General features: G+C 42.1%; 1 protein-coding gene across 1 annotated transcript in view; it reads left to right on the top strand.

Annotated features, from left to right (window-relative positions):
* Positions 1-12,197, top strand: part of LOC146861870 (sulfotransferase 6B1-like) — a 350,581-nt gene that overhangs the window by 57,091 nt on the left and 281,293 nt on the right. Inside the window, exon 3 of the mRNA XM_085641040.1 lies at positions 11,039-11,128. Coding sequence (XP_085497166.1) covers positions 11,039-11,128 — 90 coding nt within the window. The remainder of the gene's footprint in view (positions 1-11,038; positions 11,129-12,197) is intronic.

Raw genomic sequence — 12,197 nt, 5'->3', positions numbered from 1 at the left:
TCCTTAAGTGAATGAGAAAAAGAAATTAAGATTTCCAGATCATCATCATGGAAATGAGAATCAATACCATGAGCAGAATTAGTAGAAAACAGAGGAATCGTATAAAGAAATAAAAGAAGCGGACCCAGTCCCGATCCTTGCAGGAACCCAAACTGAATTGAAGTAGTGCACAGAGAGGTAATCTTTCCAGGAAACCAAGAATATGCACTTGGAGCGATAAGAACACAAAGTTACAAAAGTGCCCCTAGTACACTAGATTAGAAGAGAAGATAGAGAAGAGAATAAGCCACCATGAAAAAACAGCAGAATGATCTAGAAGAACCTGTATAGAAGATTGTTTGTTATGACTTGCAGAAAATAGAAAATTAGATTCAGAGAGTTGAGTGGTTTCAATGGAGTAGCATAGACAAAAAACAGATTCTGCAGGGGATTGCAGATTATTAGTAAGTCTAAAGATCAAACATTGACAAAAATTATGGGATCCAATATTTTAGAAGCCTATGGAAACAGATACATTGGTCTGAACCTAGACAGATCAGTGGGATCTTTAGTAAAGGATGTTTGGTGGAAGATCTAAAGGAAGATGGACCCATTGCAGAGGAATGAGAAAGGGTAAGTAAAGAAACAATGGGGCATATCAACAAGGGATGTATCTCTGCTTTTTTGGCTTTAAAAGCCAAAAAAGCAGAGATAAAACTAGCACCCTATCAACAACAGGGTGCTAACACGCAAATTTGCATGTTAGCACCCTTTTACTCTACGCTTCCCCTTGCATCTCTAATGAGATGCAAAGGGGGCGTTCCAGAGTAAAATAATAGGAGAAATGTCGCTAAGCGACATTTCTCCTATCATCAAGAATGTCGCTAACCCTGTTAGAGACAAAAAAATCAGCGCTAACCGCGGTTAACGCTGCTTTTTTACGTCTGCTAATTTTCAGACTTAGCCATGATATCCTATGGAAGGAGGATATCATGGCTAAGTTTTCCTGTCCCTATCAACAAGGTAAAGTGAGATTATCGCTGGGTCTCCAGCGATAATCACACGTTAGCCTGTTAGCGTGTAGATTTTTATCGCTATTGAGATAAGCGTTGCTAATAGCACGCTATCTCAGCGATAAAAATTCACGCTAGCCGGCGATAATTATCCTCACGCTAAGAGCGCTGAGCGATAATTATCGCCGGTTGTTGTTGATATGCCCCCAAGTAAGGTACAAAGAGAGAAAGATCGATTTAACTGGTGTATTAGAAGCAGCATTCGAAGAAGAGGAAGTGAATTCTGCCTCAAAGGCAGGATGAAAAGAGTCTCAGTAGAGGGCACCCCATCCCCTGTCCAAAATGATCCGTTGCTTTGCACCATAAAGGAGCATGGTTTACACATACGAGTGGCCAAGACAGCTCATTGGTCTATTATTCCATCCCAAGAACCAAATGAATTACCCATCTCTAAATACAGTGACTTACAATGAAAGGTCTTGCTTTTCACATTCATGGACTCATGCAACATAAAGCTAGACATTTGAATATTGTTTTTTTGTTTTTGTTTTTATTAAGTTTTTATTGTATATGAAATTGGAATCATACATTGTGGAGAAGAAAAGGAAAAACAACCAAAAGAAAAATACAGGCTAATATACACACACATCCCAACTGGCAAGCCGTGGGTGTGTCACAGTAGTTTAGTACAATGCTCCACACATTACTGACACAGTCACAACCAGAGTACTACATAATATACACCGAGAGGTAATTAATTAATTGGATAGGACTGTAGGTATAACGTTAAAGGTTGCCAATAGTCTCTTGATTTGGATCCGGATGGAAGCTCTTCTTCATAGGTTTTCAAGGTGTCCTTACAATACACCATGTCGTGTATCCATTGCTTACATGAGGGGTGCTTTTTGCCATTCCAATACATAGATAGCCTTCGTTTAGCCAATAATAATGCAATCACACAGAATTTACAATTAGTGGATCTCAGATTGGGCACCAGACCTAGCAGACATATACGGATTGTACAATCAATTTGGGTTCCTAACACAGCGCTCAACGTTGTTGTTACAGTTTTCCAATAGTCACTAATATGTGAGCAATGCCATGCTAAGTGTAGAAAATCCGCCTCATCAGCACCACATCGTTTGCAGCACGCATCTGTGCGAAGGCCGCATTTTTTAAATTTGCCCGGTGTATGGTATGTTTGGTGCAAGTATTTATAATGAATAAGCCGTAAATTACCATTCAGTGTAAGTAGGTCAGTCAGGGCACAACACGTGGTCCATTCCTCTTCGAGAATGGGCGTATCTAAAACTATCAACCATCTATTACGTGCTTTGTATGTGTTATCTGCTATGTCAGCTTGCAATAAGACATATAGTTTGGTCACTAGGTGAATATTGTGCGGATTGATAATGATCATTTGTAATGCTTGAAGGACGGGTGGTTCTGCTGGAAATGTCGGATATAGATCTTTAATTGCACCTCGTAACCTGTGATATGTAAATTTGAAAAGAAGCGTTTGGTTGCTAATATATTGAAGGTCATCAGTTTCTATAAATACATGTTTTCATATAAATCTCCCATCTTGTCTATTCCAACCTGCTGCAGCAGTGTCATGCCCACTTTTTCCTGAGTCACCGAGATAGCTGGGTGTTGCGGCAGAGGTAACGCTGCTGCGTATAGCGGGAGTTTGTGCGCCAATTTCCCCATTTTCTGCCATGCCATATTTGTCATGCGGATGGTATCGATTTCTTGTTTCGGCACATGTGCTCGAGGTGTGGCAAAATATATTGAAGCAGAATTGGATGGGCGTCCCCGTCTTCGACTGCCGGATGTGGGAGGTATCTGATTGGATGGTACCAGAAATGCGCATATTGCGCCTGAGCACAAAGATAATAGAGCAGAAAGTCAGGGACCTTAAAACCACCTGTAGTGTATGAGAGTGTCAGCGCACGTAGTTCAATGCGGGCTTGTTTACCAGCCCAGATATGGCGGGTTACACTGGATGTCAGTCTTTGGAATACTGCTTTTGGTGGGGTTATTGGAATGTTATTAAATAGGTATAGAAATTGTGGTAGTATGACCATCTTTACTACAGCTATCCTGTCTGCCAGGGACAGAAGTAGATGTATCCATCTTTCTACCTTTTCTTCCAGTTTACTTATGGCAGTGCCATAGTTTGGTCGTATAACCTCTGCTGGATCTCTGTGGTACCAGAAGCCTAAGTATCTGACAGGGTCTGATTGCCACTCCAGTGGAAACTCCGCCGGGTGTGGCGTTGTAATTTCTGTCAGTGGGATGATGGTGGATTTACTTCAGTTTATTTGGAGTCCTGATTGCCTACCAAATTTAATGTATTCCAGTAGTAGGGGAGATAGGTTATCTTGTGGGTCACGGACATAAAGCATCATATCGTCAGCGTATAGGGAGATATTTATAGGGCGCTGTAAAAATCGCAATGCTGTGTGTTGGTCGAGCTGTCTAATTTTGCATGCCAGCAGTTCAAGAGCAATGGCGAATAGGAGGTGTGACAGGGGGCACCCCTGCCTAGTTCCTCATGTAATTTGTATTGTGTCCGAAACATATTGATTTACTTTAATACGTGCGACGGGCTTCATGTATAGGATGTTAATCCATTGTAACAGGATTGAGGGTAGACCCATTTTTTGTAGTACTGAGAATAGGTAGGACAATTCGACCGAATCAAGTGCCTTGGCGGCATCTAACAGTACCGCCGCCGCCTTGAGTTCTGGGTTGAGTTGATGGGAAAGTGTGAAGAGGGTGCGTATATTGTATGCCATAGAGCGATTTGGTATATATCTCGACTGATCTGGGAGTATAATGTTGGCCATGAACGGTTGCAAACGTGTGGCTATAAGTTTAGCTAGTATTTTGGTGTCTGTATTTATTAAAGAGAGTGGGCGGTACGACTCACAGTTCTCAGGGTCCTTATCGGGCTTCAGGAGGGCTATAATCATGGCCTCCCTAAGAGTGGGTGGGAGGATTTGTTTGTTGTGTGCATCGCCATACATTGCAACAAGGGGAGGTGCTAGAAGGTCAACATATGCCTTGTAAAATTCACTTGGGAACCTATCTGGGCCAGGTGCTTTTCCATTAGGCAGAGCTTTTATTATTTCCGTGACTTCTTCAACTGTAATTGGTGTGCTAGGTATTCACGCTGGTTATCTGATAACCAAGCTATGGCTATGTCCTCAATATATGCTAATATTTCAGTGCTGTGTTGTGTGTGGCATATAGTTCCCCATATGTGGACATAAAGGCTTGTAATATACCCTGAGTATCATATTTTAAGATACCTTGGGAATCTTTCACTTTCGTTACCGCTTGTGGTGTGCGTTCATAGCAGATTTTGTATGCTAGTACGTGCCCTGACCTGCCACCTTCCCCGTACGTTCTTGATATTGGTCTCTTTGTTACATATTTAAGCTCGCTATCTGCAAAGTCTGGTTATTCAGATAGAGTTTCACGGATAGTGGCTAATAAAGCAGCATTGTGGGTGTGTTCGTATTCCCGCTCTAGGTGCTGGAGTTTGTCTTCACATTTAGTGAGTTGGTTACGCATGTCTTTTAGAATGCCTGCAGTAGTATTAATGCATGCTCCCCATATGTTGGCCTTGAGTGCTTCCCACACTAAGCAGGTGTGGTCTACGGAGTGTTGATTGAATTGAAAATATTCCTCTATGGTATGTTGGATGGCAACGTAATATGATTCATCCAATAAGGCTTTGGCATTAAAACGCCAGATATATGGTGGCGGAATATAGTTGGGCAGGTCAACAGAAAGCAAGGCTGGGTTATGGTCTGATAGTGTCTTTGGCAAATGATGTATTTCGCATATCCAAGTACTTGCTACTGTGGTCGCGAGCCAGTAGTCTATGCGCGACCAGCTATTATGTATGGTGGCACTATGTGTAGCTGTCATTGTAAATGGATTTCACAGTCTCCACACATCTACCAAAATGAATTCCGCCATACTTTCCTGTAGTATTCTTACGGCCCGAGTATGCGGTTCTTTAGTGGCACCAGATCTATCAATGTCATCATGCCAGATTAAAGTCCCCTCCCCATAAGGTTTCCATCTCAGGCAACTCTCTTAATTTCTCCCGGATATGGGTGAAAAAAGCAGGGTTATCTATATTTGGACCATAGACATTCACTAATCGTAAGTGGTGACCTCTAAGGTGACCAGTTACAATGATATATCGGCCCACATCATCTGTCTGTGTGTGAGTCACAGTAAAGTTTCCACCTTTTTTCTCTAGGATCATAACTTCCCTGGAGTAGGATGAATATGATGATGTAAAAGTAGCTTCAGCCCATCTGTGTCCTAAGTGATGGTTGGTGGCTTTCATTAGGTGAGTTTCCTGCAGAAAGGCTATGCAGTGTCTATCAAGATATGCAAATATATGGCGTATTTTTTGGGGGTTACTGACGGGTTCACCTCACTGCTCATTGTGAAGGGTAAGAAACATCCTAACACATGGGAGTACTACCTGGTTGTGTACATGCGTCTATTAGCAGCCCAGTCGCTGCATTGTATTGCGTTGTGTAATTGCCTGAGAAATAAACTAACAGTTACCAAATCCCCCACCCACTTTAGCATCCCAATCATCCCAAAGACATACCCAATAGAACTAAGTGAACATCATATCAACTGTTACAGGGAGCACCCTAGGGGGGCCGCTAAGTGCTCACAGTAGCATCTGCAGAGGCGGACGTGGTCGGGTATTACGTATACAACATGGCCTCCATAGTACCAGAAAATATATGCAATCGTGGCGGCAGAGATAGACTTATTTAGGGATTGACTACTTCAAATGGGGAGGCAGCTCTCTCCATACAAAAAAACGTATTACTTTGTGTTCCACAGAATGATGCAACAGGCAACTTGCAAATGTCAATAGGAGACGTAACATAGGCACCATTAATATACAGTATTATGCTAAATTATATTTGTCCTGGTCATTACCAACTGATGACTACAGAATCACATCTTTATATACATATATCACTAAAGCAGTTATATGCTGAATATTCCACATTCGTACAGATTTACATCATGTGTGGTGTATAGAGAGTAGCGATGGAGGACCTACCCAGGCAGGCCCTATGCTGCAAGCATTGCGATTGAGTATCCAACACACATTAGTTACATTACCATGGGTTTATGCCTCATCAATCTGAGTCCGAAGCTGCGGTGGATCTACCTAGCGTTTTACGTTTAGTGGCAATCGTTTTAATGAAGTCTTGTGCGGCCTAGGGTGTGGTTAGTATCTTGGTGCGTCATCCGTGGGACACACGCAGTCTTTCTGGATAGAGCATGGCGTATTCCACTTCCATGTCATGTAGCTTCTTCTTCAAGGGCGCAAATTCCTTGCGAGCTGCCTATATGGACATCGTAAAATCGGGGTAGAAAGACACTGCATTGCCCTTATAGTTGATTTGTTGTTTTTCTGTAGCCAAGCGCAATATCGTGTCCCTATCACTGTAATTAAGGATCTGTGCTATAATAGGTCTTGGTGGGGCTCCTGGAATAGGCTTCAAAGTTAGAGTTCTGTGCGCCCGTTCAACAATGAGCATGGGGAGAAGGCCTCCATGCCAAATATCTTGCGCACCATGTCTTCCACATATGTCTCCATTCAGCCGGTGTTCGTGCTTTCTGGAATACCCGTAATGCGAACGTTGTTGTGTCGCGATCTTGCTTCCAAATCTTCGTTCTTGTTCTTAATAACTTCTAGTATTTTGTCCATCTCTAAGCATTTACGGGTGGTGGAGGGGGATTCGTCTTCAACTGCTGAGATTCGCAACTCTGAAACATCTAGACGCTCGTTCGCCATGCTTTTCGATTTTGGTTACCTTATTATCCACTCGTAACTAACGTAAGCGTGTCAATCTTGTTAGCTATGACCTGCAAGCTCTGTTGGATAGCTTATAAAGTATCCTTTAGTTTGGATTTTTTGGCATGGTCTGTATCAAGTTCAGTGTCAGAGTGGGTCGATGTCTCTCTAGGTGTGCGGCGGGTGTCAAAAGACAACTTAGGCTGCTGTGTATTGGGTTTGCCCATAGTTAGCAGAGAGGAGAGTAGTCGTTATAATAAGAAGTAGCAACCACTTAAGTAATCCGCAGTGCTTGATGAGGGTCTGTGGCGACCATGGCGTCTGACACCGAGCCGGGGGTTGAGGTAGTTGATGGCGTCCATCGCGTTTGCTTCCCGGACTGCAGTGGTGTTTACTGTAGGTCTTGTTACGCAGTATCGAAGCAGGCAGCAATGGAGATCAGAGTTCTGCGTGGAGTCCCGATATTAATAGTAAATGGCGGTTTACTGATGCAGCGCAGATTGTAGGCTTAAGGAAGGGGTTTCTGGAGACATGCACCACCCAGATTGTAGCGTAAAAGATCAGTCTAGGGCGCACTCCCTGATTTAGTCACCGGCAAGCTAATGGCAGTCCAGTTATTGCTCTGGAGCATGAAAAGTTGCAGTTATGGAGCAGTTGAGGCGCAAATCAGTGCAGTAATAGCCCACAGCAAACGTGAAAATGGCGGCCGGTAGTACAGCAATGCAGCCCTCTGCAGAGAGCACACGTGGGGCAGCTACACCAAGGCACAATGGCTGAACATCATTTACAATTGGCACTATTGTATCTGCTGCATATATGAATAACAGGTGGGGACTCTCAGGAGTTCGATGAAGGGCAAAGCACAGGAGTCAACACGTAGCTGTTTAGTCCGCCCGCGGCGCCTCGCGGTACCCTTAATTACACAAGTGTGGACAGACAGTACTGTACAGCTCCCAATAGGTCGCAGACCATGTCACCATATTTTGTCTACAGCTTTTGCGCACTCGTATCTTGTTAATAGCAGAGGAGGAGTCAATCAAGCAGTTGTGCAGTAGGTGCGCGGACTGCCGCATACGTTTCAACGGTACTGTGGGAGTCTTTACCGCGCCACATGGAACACGCTGTTACCTCCCTTCAAACGCCATGCAGTTTGTACAGGGGTATCGAGCTGGAGGTGATGACGGGCAGCAGTCCACATGGTACGCAAGTGACCGGATTATGAGTTATCTGCGCTGCTGCGTGGTATACAAGCAGGTACTCACGCGCCGTGGACAGTCACAGTTTGCTCTGGACAGTCCGATCAGCAACACAGCCCGCCGCCATTTTGTGCCGCATAGGATCACCGGCAGGTTTCTTCTGTTGTCGCAGATTTCTGCATCAATTACGGGCTTGTGTGCTTCCAGTATAGCACCACTGTGCAGCTACTGTGTTCCGCTGCGATATTTGACAATTTTCGCTCGTCAGATGCCGGCCAAACCGCTAGTTTTGTTAAGGATATTGGTCCCTACCAGCAGAGCGGCACTAACGTGCAGCCATTCCGTTGTGCGCCCTCTAGCGCCCCCCAGACATTTGAATATTGTTGCATAAATTCCAATACTTTTCCTGATGTGGTTAGCAATTACACTAGGCATTGAAGTAAGTAGAGATAGGGACCAAAGTGTGGTGATCTTTAACATATATGCACATAGGGTTCAGGGTGGATGCGCTTCGGAGACAATTCAGTTCCTAGCAGCATACCTGACTAAGTTTCGCTCAAGTTCATATCTGATTCTTGCCGGGGACTTTAATACTACACTTGAGCCTCTAGACATGGATGATATTGAAATCACTGCAGAGGAGGACAATCTTGGGCTATCCATCAGCTGGAGCTTCACCCAATCAATGATGGACTCAAACTGCTATTCAGTTGAAAGTGCTTTCCATTAAATTGGGGGTCCGGGCTACAATTACCTACTGTTGAACCCACTGGAGGTGGAATGGTACATTTTACCTCTCTGGTGTCCAACGCTTTCCCTGCTGTTGCACATATTGGAGTGGGAATGGTAAATGTTACCCTCCTGAGTCCAACGCATTCTCTACTGTTGCACCTACTGGAGTGGGAATAGTAACTTTTACCCCTGTGGTGTTCAACGCTTTCTCTACTGTTGCACAGACTGGAGTGGGAATAGTAAATGTTACCCCTGTGGAGTCCAAAGCTTTCCCTACTAATGCACCCAATGGAGGGAGAATAGTAAATTTTACCCCTCTGGTGTACAACGCTTTCCCTACTGTTGCACAGATTGATGTGGGAAAATTAACTGTTACTCCTCCTGAGTCCAACGCTTGCCCTACTATTGCACCTAGTGGAGTGAGAATAGTAAATTTTACACCTCTGGTGTCCAACGCTTACCCTACTGTTACACGGAATGGACTGGGAATAGTAAATTTTCCCCTCCAGTGTCCAGCGCTTTCCCTACTGTTGCACGGACTCGAATGAAATAGTAAATTTGGCCCCTTCTGAGTCCAATGCTTTTCCTACTGTTGCACAGATTGGAGTGGAAATAGTAAATGTTACCCCTCCTGAGTCCAACGCTTCCCTACTGTTCCACCAAATAGGAGTGGTAGTAGTAAATGGTTTCCCTCTGATGTCCAACGGTTTCCGTACTGTTGCACTGACTGGAGTGGGAATAGTTAATTTTACCACTCTGGTGTCCAACGCTGTCCCAGCTGTTGTACTGACTGGAGAGGGAATAGTAAATTGTGCCCCTCCTGAGTCCCGTGCTTTCTCTACTGTTGTATGGATTGGAATGGGAATAGTTTACATATTGTCCTTAGAGTTTAATAGTTCTATTAAAATTGTTTTAATATATATATATTATTATGTGCTTGTACATTTAATTTTAGATTTTGTATTTATGTAATTTTAAAGATAGTTTTAGTCAAACGTATTTTTGTTTTTTCTTTGCTTTTTATGTAAAATTAAATTGCCAATATTTAAAAAAAGTAGTTTATTTGTTAAATTTTTAATTTTTTGTATGTGCATGTAAATATATATATATTTATACTTGGTATATTATTACATTTAAAGAAAATTATAATATAAATTAAAAATAATAATTTTTAAACAGTTTCATGTGATATATGTGCATATATACACACATATATATTTGTAAATGTTAGTTAAAATATTTAATTTACATTATATTACTTGTTAAAATATGTAAGATTTACTACTTTTAAATATATATATAAATATATTAAAAAACAATATGTTTGTCTACATTTTTTCTCTATTAGTGTAAAACTATATTTTTGGGGGGGTATTTTGTACTTACCTGTATTTGTATAGGAAAACAATATTTTTGTGCTCGATATTTTGTATACTATATTTCTGTTGCACGATATTTCTGATTTCAATATTGTGTCAGGGAACCCTGTAAATCATTAACATTTAATAAACCTTTATAGTTTGATACTTAAAGATTCTCTGTCTTTTTTGTGGAGCCTAATGCACTTCATGTAGTATTGAATGTATTTATTTGTTGACCAGGCTCAGATATGGAACTAGATCCTTTGGATAATGCTTTATGGTCCCCAAAATTAGCACACGGTAAAGCGCTGACAGTGCTACACGTGATCTCAGCCAAAAAACTGACAAGTGATAATAGGAGATGAATGGTAATCTTTCCAACATGTTCGAACGCAAGATATAAGGTCTACAGATTTTAATCACCATTCCATCCTGAAGTCATCCTGTGCCCTAATTGTGTTTAGGCGCTTCAACGGACTGCATCTGTCCCAAGCAAACTTAAAAGCCAAATCCTCCTTCCCCACATTAAGGGTGAGAGTGCCACCTCAGTCTCAAGGACCAATGTGACTGACCGACTCTGTCAAAGACCCTTGCATCTACCCATCTAATTCTCCATCCCCCACCTTTAGACTTTATTCAGCTGTATATGATTTAATATGTATAGAATATCTGTAATGTTATATTTATTGTATTATCTACCATCCTCACCACCAATCTATCTAATCATTCTGGCGAAACTCAAAAGTGGAGCTGCAATACTATGCACTGCATTTCTTGTAGAAATGTGTTTCAGAATGTAAAAACAGCTTCAAAAGAATGGACACTTGATCATGTCAGGTTTATTTAATAGAAATAGGAAACGTAAACATCAAAATACCATTTGTCTTTTCTTTTCGGCAGAGGTTAGCCAAGCTTCAGTCTCCAAGAGTGTTCATAACACATCTTCACAACGATAACCTACCAGAGACAGTCTTTGTAAACAAAATAAAGGTGAGAGTACTTGTCAAATTATTTGCCAATCCTACCTGAATCTCAAATGCTTTGTGTGCCCTCACTCTTTAAAATAAGCACTGGCAAAGCCAATAGGTTTCACTCTTGCACTACCCAGAGCCATAAAAATGCCTGCTGCAGTGCAAAACAATTGAAAATGGATGTTTGTGTCTACAATGCATGGATAAGATATTGTTAAGTTTGCGGGTTAGGCCTATAAAGCAATCCTGCACATTGTCTTAAATTTTCCTCTTCCTGCACAATAAGATTTTACTGTGACCTTTTGCACATATTTGCGTGTGTGACAATGTTGGATTTGTTTCTCTGAACCTGCTTTGCTTACACATCTGGCTTCACACAACATTATCATGATGCCTTGAACACTTGAAAGCCTTCACGCTCACTGTACAAATGTTGTTCTATCTTCATCCTTGGTGGGATAGGGCTTTCTGCAAACCCATAACAATGCTAATCTATATATACATGTCAACGACACTTTTTATTGTAAATAAATAAGCATTTTGGGAGGTTAGCTAGAGGAGACATTTCTGCTGACATTGCAGTCCCTGCAAGCTGAGGCATCGCCAAGCAGCTGTCTAACATCTCTGTGAGGGGTGTCCATTTTGTGACCATGATGGGGTCCTACATTATGTACTGCCAGGTAATGGGTTGGATCATCCTGTCGGGGGATTCTTGGCTCTAGATACATACATATATACCTACACTAGACGCACTTAGAATAAGGATCACATAGTAGGTGTACGCCTGATTACTACCTTTGTTTTATATGCCTGCATATATACACTGTTTTAGCACCATAGTGGAACTATACCTGCTATTGACTATTTTGGTGCTTGTAATCCCTTTCGTATGCTCCTGTCTACTGATTATCGCAGCACATGTACTCTATACAAGAATAACATTGTTCAATAAAAATATTGAAAATGTCCCATTGTGTATTTTTGTATACTTCTCCAAGAACCAGAAGGCAAGACTTAGCGAAAGGGTTGTAAATCTGTTACCACGATCCCTGAGGGGTCAGGGTTGTCATGTTCAGTGGTTGCCGGAA

Source organism: Triturus cristatus, chromosome 2_2, assembly GCF_964204655.1.
Source record: "Triturus cristatus chromosome 2_2, aTriCri1.1, whole genome shotgun sequence".
Classification (NCBI taxonomy): Eukaryota; Metazoa; Chordata; class Amphibia; order Caudata; family Salamandridae; genus Triturus; species Triturus cristatus.
The sequence above is the reverse complement of the archived record's forward strand: the minus strand, read 5'-3'. Positions and strand labels throughout refer to the sequence as shown.